The sequence below is a fragment of the Triturus cristatus genome, chromosome 3_2 (assembly GCF_964204655.1).
Source record: "Triturus cristatus chromosome 3_2, aTriCri1.1, whole genome shotgun sequence".
Taxonomy (NCBI): domain Eukaryota; kingdom Metazoa; phylum Chordata; class Amphibia; order Caudata; family Salamandridae; genus Triturus; species Triturus cristatus.
Window position 1 is genome coordinate 1002497672 of NC_140584.1, and position 17946 is coordinate 1002515617.

Consider the following 17946-nt stretch of genomic DNA (forward strand, 5'->3'; position numbering starts at 1 on the left):
CGGCCATGTACTCGAAGCCGCACGAAGATGCCTACCGACTCGCAGGGGTACTGCTGACAAAAACTTTCTGGATCCAGTTTGACACCTGGGGATATTCTAAGGTAAGGAATCTTTCACAAACTAATGTCTCTTACAGATGTATCATTACACAAGTAAGAAACTTGTGCTTCACGCAGTGTAGTTGTTATAGCCTTGATTTCCTATCATCCATCTGATCAAATCCTCTCCACAATCCCTTCCATGCTTATTACAGAGGGAGGGACAACACTTTATACCCTGGGAACTGTATGGGGGAACTTTGTTACATAAGAAGATCGCATATGTTGCCAGTAAATATTTAAAAAATCCATACTGCTGCAATGTATGGATTTTGAAGGACAAAACATAAGTACGAGAAGCATCTTCATCCGAATATACATAGCTCCTGATGCTTTATGGTCTATAACAGTTAAAGATTGCCATGGTGAAGTTATTGAAGGGTCTAATAAGGCAGCAATAGGTTTGTGCTCGTTTCTGGCCCAATTCTACCAAGATCAGTTAATGGCATGATGAACCGACAATCTAAAGATGAAGCATTCCCTGACTGAAGACAGCTTTTGCATGGTGTAGGTAAGATTTCGATTGAGAATTACAGAAGTGCGGACAGCAAGTTTGCCCTGGTGGCCTTGGTGTGGCTCAGATGTAGGTGGTGGTAGTTGTGTCGCTAAGCAAAGCATAAATAACAAAGGCAGGGAGAGAAAGGGAAATATGGTGTAGCATTCTTTCAGCATGGTTCTCGACTGCCTCTCCGTCCATAGAGCAAGGAAAGAGTCTTGTAAGTAGGCAAATGCCTGAGCGTGTAGGGCCAAGAAGAAATGGAAAACTCTTCCAAAGGGAAGGTGGCCATGGATTATGATTCTGGTAAGGATCTTGACCCTAGTATAAGGGAGTATAAATACAAAAAGGTATAAGCCTATAACCCTAGTATAAGGGAAACAGTATATCTTGTACAGGATTCAAAGTATCAAAACCAAACATTTCAATTTAAGTTATTTATATTGGTGGAATATTCTTATGAGTCTGATAATAGGGAAAATGTCGGATGATTTAGGTGCAAAGTACATCACTGCTGAAACAAAACTATATTTGTGTAAACTGCAAGAGGTCGTGGGGGAGCTCACTTTCATCAAAAAGGGTAAAGAGACTTAGGGAATATCAGTATGAACCTGCCAGGGACCCCCATCTGTTTCGTGGACAGGGAGACGTGAGGGAAGGGAGACGTGCTGAAACATGGAGGTGCAACAAATGACTGGCACAATTGGACGATGTTTAGGTAATCCTAGAAAGGTATGGTTTTTTAATGAAGAGGAAAGGCTTGTGAGAACATAGCTCGTGTTTTAGTACTACACTTGAAAAACTCAGTAATTTGTAACCCCATATGATTGAAAGCGGGGGATAAATAAGTCCAGATTAAGACCGGATTTCCTCCATATTTTATTTAAATCTCTTCATAATCGCTTTCTGCAATTGGATGATATTGCACTGTCCAAAACTGTACACCCTCACAATAGACTGTCCTTAGGTTTTTGGTTAACAAGTGTGAAATTATTTTGTAGAGCAATATATGACACTAAGACAGCATGGGGAGTACAAACCCTTACTAGCATTATTTGAAGCTGAAAGTTGAGGATGAAGGCCATCACCTCAGTGGGGATTAATCACTCTGTGAGGTATAGTTAGGTTTGTATTAATGGTGTCACACTATACTTTGCTTACTGAAGCCTTAGTCCACTGTGTTTTTCAATGGGATTTGGGACCCACACTGACAATAACAGGTTTAGAGAAACCCACAGTCCCACTGGTATTTGAATTTCAGGAATATACTTTTGATGCACATCATGTTCCATGGAAGAAAACACTATTTCTGATTGTTGATATAATATGGAGGGCGTGGAAGTAGAACAATCTGGTAGTTGAAAAGGAGCACAGCGTTGGATGGAGCCTGAATTGAAGAGGTCTGCTTTATGGATGAACATCTGGCTAGTATTCCATCCAAGGTCGAGGAAATGTGTCACGCAGGCTTAGCTTTGTGTCAAGATTTGGAGTATGACATTCTCCCCCCCCATCGGCCAAGTTTAGTACAGTTCCCAATATTCGGCCTTCACAGAGTCTCCTGGTTTACTGTAGCAGTGCAAAGTGTTTCTACGCTTAGATACACAAACTTCACTCAAATGAAACTCGCATAAGCTGACCATTTGTGAAGACTTTTTATCTGTACGTTTACCTTTTGCTGAGCTTATCCGTGCACGATGCACTGCTGCGGAGAATTGAATATGCTACTTACCAGTATGCATCTGTTCTTGGCATGTAGGGCTGCTGACATTCATATCTGTGCATAGATGTGCCGTCTAGTGTTGGGTCCGGATGTTTGCACGTTGTTGTCCTGGAAGAGTCTTCGAAGTATCCTGGGATAGGTGACTCCTCCCCTGGACTACAGTGCGCATGGGCATCCTCTCCATCCTCAGATTGTTTTTCGCCATTGTGGCAGTGATGGAGTAGATATAGAAAGTGATGACCATGCTTACAGTAATTCTGAGAGCTGCAGCTGCTACAGGCGCCGGGGAGGAGGGAGGGCGATATGAATGTTAGCAGCCCTACATGCCAAGAACAGATGCATACTGGTAAGTAGCATATTCAGTTCGAGGCATGTGGGCTGCTGAATTCATATCTGTGCATAGAATATATAGCAGTGCCCCCTTATTAGCGGCGGCTACCAGTGCCAGCTGCAGCGGTCTGAAAAAGAGTTTTGAGAACAGCCTGTCCTACAGCTGCCTGCTGTTTTGATTGCACATCTACACAATAGTGTTTGGTAAACGTATGTGTAGTGGACCAGGTGGCTGCTCTACATATGTCATGCAAAGGAATGTTTCCTAGGAAAGCCATTGAGGCCCCTAACTTACGTGTTGAGTGGGCTCGTGGGGGAATCGTTAAAGTGCGTTTAGCCTTTTGATAGCAAATTTGAATAAATTTAACGATCCATCTGGCTATTCCTGCTTTGGAGATAGCGTTACCTTTGTGGTGTGGGGCAAAGGCAACGAAACGTTGTTGTGTTTTCCTAAAGGGTTTGGTCCTGTCGATATAATACATGAGGGCCCTTTTGACATCTAGTGTATGGAGTGCCCTTTCTGCGACAGTTTGTGGGTTTTGGAAGAAAACGGGCAGTTCAATGGTTTGATTCATGTGGAACTGCGATACCACCTTTGGCATGAATTTGGGGTTGGTACGTAGTACGACCCTGTTGGCGTGAACCTGTATAAATGGCTCTTGAACGGTTAGTGCCTGGAGTTCACTAACTCTTCTTAAAGAAGTGATCGCTACTAGGAAAGCTACTTTCCAGGTAAGGAATTGAATCTCGCATGAGTGTAGAGGTTCAAAGGGTGGACCCATCAGGCGTGTGAGGACCAAGTTGAGGTTCCACATTGGGGCTGGTGGGTGGCTAGGTGGAATGACTCGTTTGAGTCCTTCCAAGAACGCTTTAATGGCAGGCACTCTGAATAGAGAGAGGTGCTGCCTGGTTTGTAGATAGGCTGATATCGCGGTTAAATGGACACGTATAGAGGTGTATGCCAGATTGCATCGGTATAGGTGTAATAGGTAACAAATAATGTTTTGGATGGATGCGTCTAGCGGGTTAATGTCATTATTATTGCAATAAATGACGAACCTCTTCCATTTTGCTGCATAGCAAGCTCTGGTAGTGGGTCTCCTGGCCTCCTTAATGATGTCCATACAGTCAGGTGGCAGGTTTAGGTAGCCAAACTCTAGGACTTCAGGAGTCAGATTGCCAGGTTCAGCTGTTGCGGATCTGGATGCTGAATCTCTCCATGGTTCTGCGTCAAATGCTCGGGTTTGACCCGCAGCCTTTGATGCGGCACCACGGAAAGTTCGAGAAAGGTGGTGTACCACGGCTGGCGTGCCCACGTTGGAGCAACCAGGACCAGCGTCAGTGAGTGTTGACGCAGTTTGCGTGCCACCAGCGGTATCAGTGGTGCTGGGGGAAAAGCGTACGCAAATCTGCCGGACCAGTTCATCCATATCGCATTGCCCTGCGACTGCGGATGTGGGAACCTGGCGGCAAAGCTTTGGCATTTTGCGTTTTCGCTTGTCGCGAATAGGTCTATCTCTGGATGACCCCACTGCTGGAAGTACGGTTGGAGTACTGATGGGTGTAACTCCCACTCGTGCATCTGGTGGCTGTGTCTGCTGAGCAGATCCGCCATCTGGTTGTCCTTGCCGGGGAGGTGTTCCGCCATGAGGAACATGTTCCTCTGAATGGCCCACTTCCACATGCTCTGAGCCAGATGAGACAACTGTGGAGAGTGTGTTCCTCCCTGCTTCTGTATGTAGTACATGGCAGTCTTGTTGTCCGTCCGGATCAACACGACTTTGTTGCACAAGTGTACTTTGAATGCTTTCATAGCGAGGAAGATTGCCATCAGCTCTAGAAGGTTGATGTACATCTTCTTTTGTTGTTGTGTCCATAGTCCCTGCACCGTGTAATGGAGTACATGAGCTCCCCATCCCTGGAGAGACGCGTCCGCCGTCAGTATTATCTGTGGGACAGGCTCTTGGAACGGTCGGCCCTTGCAAAGGTTTTGTGGATTCCACCAATGCAGAGAGTTGTATGCTCGACCGCTCACCAACACTAGGTCTTTCAACTGTCCTTGAGACTGATTCCACTGACGTGCTAAGCACTCCTGAAGCGGGCGCATATGTAGTCTCGCGTGGGGGACTATGAAGATGCAGGAGGCCATCATGCCTATCAACTGCATGAACACTCGCGCGGGAAGGGAGTGTTGTGGTTTGAACTTGGAAATCAGCATTTGCATGCTGTTGATTCTCACCAAATTTGGCTGAGCTGTGGCCGCCAGAGTGTCTATAGTCGCACCTAGGTACTGTTGTACGTGTGCGGGCTGTAGATGGGATTTTGGGTAATTTAGTGAGAACCCCAGACTGTGAAGGAGGTGAATGGTGCGGGACATGTGGCTGGCGCATTGCTGGGCTGACTTCGCTTGAACGAGCCAGTCGTCCAGGTAAGGGTAGACGTGTATGTGCTGCCTCCGTAGATGTGCCGCCACAGTAGCTAGGCACTTTGTAAACACCCTTGGTGCCGTTGTCACGCCGAAGGGAAGGACTTTGAACTGGTAGTGCTGCCCTTGAACAGTGAACCTGAGGTATTTTTTGTGTGAGGGGTGAATGGGTATGTGGAAATACGCATTCTGAGGTCCAGTGTTGCCAGAAAGTCTCCCTGCTTGAGCAGCGGGAGGACTTGCTGTAGAGTGAGCATGTGAAAATGCTCAGAAAGAATGTATCTGTTTAGGGGTCTCAGGTCTAATATAGGTCTGAGTGACCCGTCCTTTTTCGGTATTAAAAAATACAGGGAGTACACCCCCGTACCTTGTTCGTGGACGGGTACGACTTCTATTGCGCCTTTTAGAAGCATACTTTGCACCTCCTGCTGTAAGAGCGTTAAGTGCTCTGAGGACATAGGACGGTTTTTTGGAGGTATTGTGGGTGGAGTGGAGGTTAGTTCTAGACAGTAACCGTATTTGACAATATCTTTGACCCACCTGTCCGTGGTGATGGAGGTCCACGTGGACAGGAACCTTTGTAGCCTTCCCCCGACTGGTGTTATGTGGTCGGGAGGAAGGGAGAGGGCGTCACTGCTTGTTCTTGGGGGAGGACCTGGTGTTGCCGTAGCCGCGTCCTCTGCCCTTTGTACTGGAGCCACGATATCCACCCGAGTGTTTTTATCGTAGGTGGTTTGTGTATTGCCCTTGTTGTATTTTTGCTGTGACCCCTGTCCTCTACCTGCTCCTCTATTACCGGGGCGACGAAAGGAGCCGCTCCGAAAGGACTGAGTCTGGAGAGCCCCCATGGACTTTGCAGTGTCCGTGTCCTTTTTTATTTTCTCTAGGGTGGTGTCAACCTCCGGGCCGAATAAATAGTCGGGGTTGACAGGCTGGTTGAGTATGTTGTTTTGCACCTCAGGTTTGAATCCTGAGATTCGTAACCAGGCATGTCGTCGCAGCATGACGCTAGTGTTTATGGCCCTGGCAGCTGTGTCTGCGGCATCCAGTGCACACTTGATGGATGCGTTTGTGAGGAGCTGTCCCTCCCTGATGAGCATCTCTGCACCTTCTCTGTATTGGTCAGGGAGATGTTGGAGTAGTTGCTCTAATGTGTCGTAGTGCGCTCTATCGTAGCGCGCGAGGAGCGCTTGAGTATTGGCAATGCGCCATATGTTGGCTGCCTGGGCGGCAACCCGTTTGCCAGAGGTCTCTAACACCTTGGACTCTTTGTTCGGGGGAGGAGCGTCACCTGTTGTTTGTGAATATGCCCTCTTGCGAGCATTCGCAACGACAATGGAATCCAGAGGTAATTGGCCTCTGATGTAAGTAGGGTCCCCAGGCGCTGATCTGTATTTCTTGTCGATCCTGGGGTTGATCACTCTTGCCCTCGTGGGTTCCTTGAAGATGTCCTTTGCTGGTTTGAGGACCCCTTTTAACATGGGCAGAGTCTTTATATTCCTTTCTGAGGATGCGAAAGTATCCATAAGAAAGTCGTCCTCGACAGTGTCCGAGTGAAGTTGCACCCCATGGTTGGCCGCAGCACGTTCAATTAGAGCGTTGAACGCTGCAGTGTCTTCTGTGGGAGATGTTTTTGCTCCATAGAGTTGCGGGTCTTGTGCATCCATAGGTGCACCTGGGTCCACAGGGTCATCCCAAGTTTGATCAGGGTCCTGTTGGCCGTCAGGGTCGATGTCTCCGGGGTAGGGGACTTGGTCACCCATGTAGTCCTCCAACGCATCCGTGTCGGAGTGTGTGGGAGAGAAGGATTGTGGATCCTGGTAGGGTGAGTGGAAAGGTTCAGAAAGAACTGTTTCTGAAGCCACAGGCAGCTTTCTCTTAAGTGGAATCCTGAAGGAGTCCAAAGCCGGCTCCGAAGTTATTTTCCTTTTGTGTAGAATCATCCTGCCGGTGTCGGCGTCGATGAGATGCAATGGGGACGTCTCCGCAGAGCGTTCGGCAGGCGTGGTCGTGGTGTGGGTGACCCGTGTCCTGATTTGGAACAGTTTCGGGGCCGTGGATGGTGGCAGGCCAAAAGTAATGTTGGCTGGTGCCGAAGAGGCTGCTGGAGCTTTAATTGGCTCGGAGCCCGACGTGTCCTGGAGGACTATTTTCTTTTTGGTGCTTTGCGCAGCGATGGGTCGCGTCTGGAGCGCCCTCGATTCTTTTGCACCGACCGGTTCTGTCGAGGCGGTCGTGAATTTTTTCGGCGCCGGTGGGTCATCGAGTCGAGGTGCGAGAATGGCCGTCGACGTCTTCGATGAGTGTGGCTTTGGTGTTGCCGTGGAAGCGGTGTGAGACGCAGCAGGCTGTTTGACCTTTGGGGTCGGAGTCGATTGCGTCGGTGCCGTGAGCCGAGCAGGTTTGGTGGTACCGAAGGCCTTTTTCCTTATGTCGACTCCGACGTCGGCCGCTTCGAGTTCGGCACCGAAGTCTCGTTTGGTGCGCTCGGTGCCGATGTGTTTTGCTGGCGTCGAAGGTGTGGAGGGCCTCGATCCGACCAGCGCCGGTTTCGGTTTCAATTGAACCAATACAGCTTTCGGTTTCGGTTTCAAAGAAGGGAAACCAGCCGTTTTGGGCATTAATGGCTGCCGCTGAATGTCCGAGGCCGGGCCCGAGGGCGGGGCCGAAGAACTGCGGGAAAGGTCTTGGGTAAGGCCCGAAGGCGATCCCTCGACCGGAGCCATAGACTGTTGCACTGGGCTTTCTTCAGTCTGAACGGGTAGGCCTTGCTCGTCACCGGAGCTACTCTCTTCGGCCCCTAAGGCCTCATTGTAGTCTCCTACCTCGGTGTCGTCTTCATCTCTGCGAAAGAGTGTTTCGTCGACGTCTTCCGATCCGGAGTCATGTTCGGAAGCGGGACTGGAGGGTAGGTTCTCCACTTCTTCGACATCTTCGGTCTCGGCGTCTAAGATGTCGGCCGGGGCCGGTGCCGCTTGCTGCGCCTCGAGTCTCGCCGCTCGTCGATTCCGTAGAGTTTTCTTGGATCGAAATCTGGCACAGGCCATGCATGTAGATTCGTCGTGATCCGGTGAAAGGCATTTGTTGCACACCGGATGGACGTCGACGTGGGGATATTTCGCATTGCATACCGGACACCTCTTGAATGGTGTCCTCGATTCCATCGTTGATGTCGAATCGACGGTCGGGTAAGATGCGAAAGTTGGTTCTGGAAGTTAGTAAACTAACAAAGATACTATCGATACCGATCGAGAACAGTACCGACGCGAACTAAAGGCCTTGTGGCCTGAAAAAAGATTTTCCTAACTTGAGTCAAGATAGCACATCCGAACCCAATGGCGGAAAAAAACAATCTGAGGATGGAGAGGATGCCCATGCGCACTGTAGTCCAGGGGAGGAGTCACCTATCCCAGGATACTTCGAAGACTCTTCCAGGACAACAACGTGCAAACATCCGGACCCAACACTAGGCGGCGATCTATGCACAGATATGAATTCAGCAGCCCACATGCCTCGAACTGTTTTCTACAAAGTATATCTTACCCAGAACTATTCTGTTAGAGTTAAATAAGGAAATATACAACATAATTTGTTGTGTAAGTCACAGCTGTCGCAGCGAAGTGGTGAAGAAAAAAAACTGCAGTGCCATGAAGCTTCCAATATACCTTTCCAAAGCCCACACACCCCTCGTCATGATAGTGGATAGAGGCTTGGTTCTATTCATGAATGCTGCCGATACGAAGTCGGTGTTATGTATTCCATACATCTGGGATTATTAAGTGCACTGATTTTTGTTCTTTTCATTTTGTTTCTGTCGTCGGTTTCTTTTATTTGCTTATTTATATATAGAGGCAAGCTTTGGTCTATACTATGGCCTGGTAACATACTTCTCTGCTCTAGTTTGGGTTATGTTCACAACTGTAGTTTGAAGGTTACGTTACAGTTCATGCTTTCTGTTAGGATAATCATGGTGTTCAACTGTGGAAAAAAAACACTTTCTAAACCTTTGTCTTCAAATGTAATTTTTTTTTTTTTTTTTTTTAAAGAGTTTTATATAGCGCTAACCCAACCCGAAGGTATCGGAGCTCTTTACATGAGCACCAGTTTCGTTACAGACTGACAATAATTTTTTAGGTCTTGCCTATGCGCAGCTCGCTCGGCGATATTTATTGCTAACAAGGACTTTCAGAAGAGGGCTTTAAGCCCCGCCCCTCATTTCCATTGGCTGGCGTCACCGTTTATGCTAAACGGTGGCCTGCCATTAGAAATTAGGGTTTTTGGTTGCCTCCCTTTTGCCTTCTGGTCCGGCCCATCCGGACTGGATCGCCTGCTTCACGGCTGCCATGAAGCAGTTTCTGATCTCAAGCAGGCGTGTTATATAAAGAAGCCCTGAGATCCAGTCCAGATGGGCCATCTCAAAAGGGGACAGGGCGCCGCTTGTTTATTTGTGCATCGCGCTTTCACTTTAAAGTGAAAGCGCGATGCAAAAATAAACAGCGCTGCCTTCCGGCAAAGGCCAGCACTTGTTTTTCCCTGCAGACAGGCCTTCCGGGGCTCTGACCTGCATTTCCTTCGAGACTTCCTCTGAGGAGTTTTATAAGAACAGGGCTGCAGAGGGTTTACGGCCACTTCTGATTAATACCTTTTCAGTTTTTTTTCCTAGCAACTCTCCGGCTGCTGCCAGGGAAAAAGCTTTCATTGTTCGTGAGGTGCTTATATGTGACTTTTTCTCAACTCCCTGGTCCCCCGTAACTTGGCCTCTCTGAAACCTCCAGGTGCGTGTAACAGCTTTTTGTGGTAAGATTTCCGCAGAAGGGGACATGCAGCTCCCCTCCCCTCCCCTTCACCCTCTGACGTCACACACCGCAATGGAAACTCGGGCTGCTCCAAAATAAACAGAACCATGTATAATTGTTGCCGTCGTCCTAAAGGTTTCACAGTCAAATTGTATTTTTTTATGGCCGGTGTGTAAGCGAAGTATTTAAGTGTTGCAGAGTAACTCAAAAGTGCGAGGATTGCATGTGCATAACACGTTGATCATTGCTCAGCTGTGGACCGGAGGCATTGAATGAAATTTTTTCAGGTTTTCCGTCAAGGAGCTCTGACTAATTAAGGCGTAAAATGGATAAATGAAGAAAGCGTGCCATCCTGCGCAGAAGTGAGATACGTGTGTAGCTAGCAGCACCTGATGACGCGCTGCTGAGCACATCGGCAGTGCTGAACACAAACATAAGCACTCTAAGTAAAGAATGCATGATAAATATATATTCAGTGTGCATCGACTTCCCCGCCTCTGGTCCTCAACACAACAGACTGCTCGAACTCACAGCAAAAACTTCCACCCTCAGACTATGCATTGCAACGGGGACATTAGCTTAAGCACACTAGTGGTGCTAGGTCAATACACCGCCGAGTACACAACTCTAAGGCATGGACTACGAAAGACACACGTCAGATAGACATTCACAACACACAGAACATACAACAGCTTCTCCAACGGCAGAATCCATGCTCCGTTTCCACCTAGCTGTGTTGTCCCTATCTAAGGACAGTGCTTTAAATGGGCCGGTACTGTCAGGTACGGAATACTTGCACCTATTTATTTTGAGAGGGAGAGTACCGGCACTTCTCAGAAGCAGGTACTCCGGTAAAATATACCTGTGCTTCTATTTTCCAATTTCAAGCACTAAGGGACTATGGCACTGCGACAGACCAGCATTTGTTTTAAACTTGCACTTTTGCCCCTTATAAATGTCATTTCTATGTCTTCTGACCAAAATGGTTCGGTGAGGCTGGAAAGCAAAGTCAGTATGTATCGGAGCGGGAGACAGCGTGAAGTAGCTTCAAGCAAGAGAGAGCGGAGGACCCTTGTAACACTAACGTGACAGCAAAGAGAGGTGTCTGCTGCATGTTACTGTGAAGAAGGGGACACCTCCAGAGCAGGCTTTAGCTACGTACACAAGGTATGGGCAAAGGAAGTAGGGGGGCTACAGCACCTCAAAAATAAGGTTCGTGGTTCAGAAAATGATGGAACAATAACAAGCATTTGCAATGCAATTGGTCTCGCATTTACACGAAATAACAATACCTTTTATTTATGTTGTGGTTTTTAAAACAAATAAAAGGCATTGTCATTTACAACGCCAATAGCTCAAACTCTCACAAGGGCGTGACCTATTGCATTGCAAATGCTTGTTCCTGTTGTTGTTAGGCACGGGGATATTGAGGGATTTACCCAGAATCACAGGATATTGAGCGTCGTTGCCGTTCCTATGCATGCATGTACCAAACACCATTCCAAAAATTGAAGTTTGACTACTGATATGATGATACCTTCTGTTTCACCCACGGCAAACACATTTTTGTAGACTAAGAGGAACCATACCCTCTGCCGTCTAAAGTGACAGATAAGAGGAAACACCCACTGCAGTCTAAAGTGATGGACTAAGAGGAAGCATCCACTGCAGTTTAAAGTGACGGACTAAGAGGAAGCACCCACTGCAGGTTAAAGTGACAGACTAAGAGGAAACATAACTCCTGCAGTTTAAAGTGACAGAGTAAGAGGAAACTTACCCCTTGCAGTTTAAAGTGACAGAAAAGAGGAAACATACCCCCTGCAGTTTAAAGTGAGAGCGAAGAAAGCTAAAGAATAATGGAATATTTTCTGTGGCGTGAGACGGGACAGTGGAGAGGTGGAATTGTTGCAACACTCACCCATCTTGCCATCCTCCACAAATAGAACATTGAGAGGAATCAGACAACTGAAATAGAAGACATCAATGTTGTTCTTCACAGCCACCTGCATAAAAAAAGAATGACGGCAGTGAAATTATGAATCAACCAACAAGACGCACAATTAAGCACTGAAATAAGCTATCTGAGAGCGAGCGACTTATGAGAGAAGAACTTTAGGAAGCATGCAGACGTGGGTGAATAGATTCCTCCCACCATTTTTGCACCATGCAGTTCACTGAACAATATGAATAAAAAAAATAATGTTTGTATTTTTACCTTTCTTACAGCTTTTACTGACTGACTGAGGAGTTGTGTAAAGTGCACTGTTACCCACGAAGGTGTCTAGGAGCTAAGTTTTCCTGGTCATTTGGGATGAGCAATAAGTGAGGTGGATGAGATGTACAGGAGTAAAGCATGTGTTACTGGGCCACATGCCAAAGAGCACCTTAGGAGCTTCACACGCCTGGACCTCTTCTTGGAGAGAGGTGGATGCAGGTCCTTTCTCTAGCTACTTTGCTCCATTCCTTTGATGTATGTGGAAAGTAAGACAGACACATGCTGACCTGCCAACTCACACTGTGCCACTGTGTGTCACATGGTTTCAGCTCCCATTACACGGTCACCCAGCAAAGAGCCAAAATCACAGGGTGGCTGGAAAGACAAGCTGGAAAACACAGCACAAAGTGGCTTTCTAGCTTGTCTTTAGAGGCAGTAAGCAACTGATGTGCTTATAGGAAGGTGAAAACACCAAAGGACATCAGCTACAGCCTCATCATCCCTTTGTTTTTTTTTTGGGGTGGGGGAGGGGGTGGAGAGTGTGGTGGGCTAGGTGGAGGGCAGAGTTCCACTTAGGTAGGTCTCAGTACGAGGCCCCTCCCCCTCTCCGCCCAGTGCAATTTATTGACAAGTTGGCAGGTTGAATGTACACATTTATGAAGGGATGTGTGCTGCTGAGTGCTTTTAGGAAACTGGGTTTTTGTTGCAGTACTTCCTTACTTTTTGCCTGGTATTTGATGCAACTTCGACTGGTGTGTACTGGGTTCCTGCTAACCAAACCAGTAAAGGTGTTCTTTCCACAGAACTGCACATGTTTCCCCCAACTGGCAATACGTTTAGCACTCTCTGTAAGTACCTAGTAAATGGTACCCCAAGGCTGCCATTGCAGGCTGCGTGTCTTGATGCAGAAAAGAGTGAAAACAGGACATGCCACACATCCCTGTGTGCAAAAACACTGCAAGTAATATTTTCAACTCACCCCTACAGCAGGCATGACAGCCCTAAGGCACAGGGTTGAATATTATATGTGAGGGCATACCTACATGAGCAGTTATGTCCCTGTGCTGGTCAGTTCTATTAGTGCCATTATAAGTGACCAGGGAAGCCATCTTAAGACGTGCTGGACCCTGGTGAAATTGAGTTCACCAGCTACTTGATTGCTTCATCGAAAATAGGCATGATTGGTATCAAACATCTTGTATTGGTAAACCCACACTGATGCCAGTGTTGGATTTACCAATACATGCACCCGGAGGGCACCTTAGAGGTGTCCCCTGAAAACCTACCAGTCTCTGGTGTAATTGCTGACTGGTTTCTACCAGCCTGACACCCTAGATGCTGTTCTGGCCTGCTAGGGTGAGAGGCTTCTGCTCTCATGAGGCCCAGAACAAAAGCCAGTCCGGGAAGAGGTTGTAACACCCCCTCCCACAGGATGACCAGCTGATTAGCCTCCTTGGGCCGGCAAGTTTCAAAGAGCTGCCGCCTTTGGAATGCAAATCTGGCTCCCCTTACAGGAGAGAAAGAACCCCCCCCCAACCCTACCCCAGTCCAGGACCCCCTTGGCACCCAGACAGATGGCAAAATTAGCTAGTCAGGTAGGCTACCTCCAGGCTAGTATCACCCCTAAGGTGGGCTACTGTGAGGTGGACACAATTTTTCAGAAGTAGATATCTTTATGATGGAATACTTAGGAATTCTGGGACAGGGTTATGCCCACTCCCCACAGGAAGGGTCATACAGGGGCGTAGTGAACACCAAGAGTCAGTAGCCAATTGGCTACCAACCTACACTCCTAAAAAGCCCCTATATTCAGTATATAGGGGAGCCCGACAACAGAGAAGCAGAACTTGACGCCCTAAGAAGAGAGAGTAGATCAAAGATCCGCAAAAGACTCCCCGACGTCGCTGGCAGCCTCTGCACGCATGTTCCCTCAACCCCGACTGCGCCAGTAAGAAAACCAGACGCCTAGGGTCACCCCTACACCCGTCGCCCCTGGGCCTTGGAGAAGAGGACCAAAGGTGTCCTCCCGTACCCAAGCATCGCGAGACCTGAGTCCAATTACTAGTTTAGCCCTATTGGCCTTCTGTCCAGATTCTGTAACCTCTTTCCACAGTGACCTATCGCCCTTGAAATACATTGGACTCCCGATGCTATTTTGCACTCTGCCCCAGCCTCGCTCATGCTGCTGGTAGTGTACTGCTGGTGCTGCCTTGAACCTTGCCCACCACTCACCTTAACTCCTAGAGACTGGTTTTATAAGTTGCTGTATAATAACTGTTTGCAGAACTTGTTCTTCCTTCCATAGGATAACATTGCATGGTGTCCACTTTTTAAAGGAGTTTCTATTTAAAAACGTACTTTCCGAAACGATTTTTCTCTGCTGCCTAAACATATATAAAGATACTTGCCATTTTTATAAATTGGTGTGGATCTCCTTGTGTCGTGTGTCTCAATTATTAATCATTGTGTACATTTGCAAATGTCTTGCACTCCTCTGTGTTAAGCCTAAAGCTGCTCGGCCACACTACCCCTAATAGAGCACTTTGGGATTGCATAGCAATGGCCTCTTTACACGGTATAACAGAGTTTTGATATATCACATAAAGAGCCAGCTTCCAACAGTGCTGTTGAGTGTAGATCCCACAGCCACCCCGCTCATTCTCCTCCATCCTCAGAGCTCTCTTACAAGTAGCTGTTTTGTAAGCAGTCAGCAACTTGGACAATTTACCCTCACTTACGTGCCTCTTCCTTCACTCAAAGCTCCCCTTGTAATGACCAAACACCGCAGAAATAGGAAGCAAAGGAGAACAAGAGTTTATCATTGCCCCAAGGCTAGCAAATACAGAACCTGTGCAACAAAACAAATATTTTAGACCAAGGCCCCCTTTTGCTCTTTTGGTTGAAATGGGCTCTAAAACCCAGGAGAATAGCACTCTGTTAGGCAGGCAACAGACGCGTCCATAAGACCAGAACTAAAAAGCACAAACTATACAAAAGAGCTTACTTAAGGGACATGGTTTGGGAGCGACCTCTACTGAAAGAGCAATCTGCTCTAGGAAGAGACTGCTCCTCCATGACTATGTCGCATTCCTTAGATGTGGTCTCGTTAAACAGGCTAGAACATCATCTCCTGCAAAACCCTCCAACTTTTTGGGAACTCTTAAACTACGTTACATTTTGTACTTCATTCGTCTGAGGTTCCTTGTCTCTCCAATGTGCAACTTTACAGAACAAAATACCATAAATATGAAGATTACTTTTGGAATGTGTGCTCACTGCAACCTTCATTTCACCTGTACTAGAATGTCTGAATTACATTAGAACTCCACTGAAAGAAGGAGAAGAAATACTCTTTGGTGCTAAAACCTCTCAAAGGCGACAAAGGGCCACACTAATGAAATGAATGGAGATGACTTTGTTACAGCTTCCTTGGAGGGAAGGAGACAAGGCTGGAGGATGAGACATTCGGCTCTCTTTTGGGGAAGACCTAGTGATATTTCTGATGATGAAAACCTGCTTGAAGAACATCTATTCTTCCCGACCAGGTTGAAAATTGTTTGTCAGTAAGACAACAAGAGGTCTGACAACTGGTTCTAATGAGGGCTAATGTCATCAGTTGTACCCACTGTTCTCAGCAGACAATGAAGGCAGGTCCTAAAAGCAAGCTTACATTATCCATTGCTCTCTCATTTCTCTTGGAGGGGAAAAAGACAACAGCAGATGTGATAGCGGTTACGTTATCCTTTGCACTACCATTTAAAACTAGACACCCAGGGGAATCCAGGATGGGGTGACTTGACTGCCTCTCACCAGGTTCTGTTACCCAGAATCCCTTGCAAACCTACATTTCTTTTTTTTTAAAAACACATTTCCCTCACATTTCTGTGGTGGAGAGTTCTGGAATCTGCGTAGATCCACAAATTTCCATCCACCCCGCGTTCCCCAAAGTCTTCCGAGACAAATGGTACCTCACTTGCGTGGGTAGGCCTAGTGCCAGCGACATGCAACGGCGCAAAACGCAACATGGACACACCACAATTTCACAGTGAAAAATGACCCTTTTTTGGCAAAGTGCCTAGCTGTAGTTTTTTAACCCTAGCTCTGTCGGCACCTAGGAAAACCTAGCAAACCTATGCATTGTTGAAAACTAGACACTCAGGGGAATCCAGGATGGGGAGACTTGACTGGCTCCCACCAGGTTCTGTTACCCAGAATCACTTGAAAACCTAAATAATTGTTATAAAAAAAAAAATAAAAAAAAAGAATTCCTCAAATGTGTGTGGTGGAAAGTTCTGGAATCTGTGTGGATCCAACAATTTCCACCCGCCCTGCATTCCCCAAAGTCTTCAGAGAAAAATGGTACCTCACTTGTGTGGGTAGGCCTAGTGCCCGCGACAGGAAATGGCGCAAAACACAACGTGGACACACCACAATTTAACACTGAAAAATGACCCTTTTTTGGCAAAGTGCCTAGCAGTAGTTTTTGAACCCTAGCTCTGCTGGCACCTAAGGAAACCTAGCAAACCTATACATTTTTAAAAACTAGACACCCGGGGCATTCCAGGGAGGTATGGCTTGCGTAGATCCCCCAATGTTTCTTTACCCAGAATCCTCTGCAAAAATCGAAAGTAGCTGAAAAAAAATCACTTTTTCACAGATTTTTGTTTGGGAAAGTTGTGGCATCACCGGGCTAACAAATATTTCCTACCACCCAGCGTTCCCCCAGGTCTGCCGATAAACATGGTGCCTAACTTGTGTGGGAGGCCCAAGTACCCGCGACAGGCAAGGGCCCAAAAGGTATTGAGGCAACATCAAAATTGCCTATCACAAAATGTTAGGAATCCCCTGGGTGTCTAGATTTCAGAAATGTGTGCGTTTGGTAGGTTTCCCTAGATAGCCGCGGGTACTTGGGCCTCCCACACGAGTGAGGCACCATTTTTATCGTGAGACCTGGGGGAACGCTGCATGGTAATGCCACAACTTTCCCACACAGGAAATTTGTGGATCCACGCAGATTCCAGAACTTTCCCACAACAGAAATGTGAGGAAAATGTGTTGTTTTTTAAAAAAACTTTTTTATGTTTGCAAGGGATTCTGGGTAGCAGAACCTGTTGAGAGACAGACAAGTCACCCCATCCTGGATTCCCCTTGGTGTCTAGTTTTAAAAAAATGTACAGGCTTGCTAGGTTTCCCTACGTGCCAGCTGCGCTAGGGCCCAAAATCCACAGGTAGACACATTGCTTAAAAAAAAAAAAAAAAGAAAGCCTGAGGCTATTTTTAGTGGGGGTGGGAGCATTGGTATGACCATTTTGGGAAGCCCCCACCCCCACGTATAAAAAAAGCCTACGTAATAGCTGGCGCCTAGTGGCCTTTCTGCCACTGCCCCCATCTGCCCTCCCGGGGGGCAGAAGGACTGGAATCTCTCTGGGGGTGGGGTGGGGTGGGGTGGGGGTATTGTCATGCCCATTTTGGGCAGTCCCTACACGAATAAAACAAAAAAATCCCCTGTTTCTAGTGGGCTTTCTGGGGGGCCAGATTGGGGTCTACAGCTTCCCCATGCCTCCCGGGGGGGGCAGAAAGACTTTCATTTTGTGGGGGGCTGGGGGGGAGGTTATAGGGGCATTGGCATGCCCAGTTTGGGCAGCCCACACCCTAAAAAAATTGTGCAAAAAAAAAAATCCCTGGTTTCTAGTGGGCTTTCTGCCCCCCCCCCCCCGGGGGGGGGGGGGCAGATAGGGGGTTACTGCCCCCAGGGGGGCAGAAAGGCTGTAATGGTGGCAGGGAGGGTGGGGGCATTGGCATGCCCGTTTTGGGCAGCTCCCATCCTTACTTTTATATCCTAAAGAAAACCCTGGTGCCTAGTGGG

General features: G+C 47.5%; 1 protein-coding gene across 2 annotated transcripts in view; it reads right to left on the reverse strand.

The window, feature by feature from the left end:
- AP2B1 (adaptor related protein complex 2 subunit beta 1) overlaps positions 1–17946 on the reverse strand; it is a 575856-nt gene that overhangs the window by 51926 nt on the left and 505984 nt on the right. For both annotated transcript variants that reach the window (XM_085649631.1, XM_085649630.1), the window contains one exon: positions 11784–11868. In XM_085649631.1, the coding sequence (XP_085505757.1) occupies positions 11784–11868 (85 nt within the window). The remainder of the gene's footprint in view (positions 1–11783; positions 11869–17946) is intronic.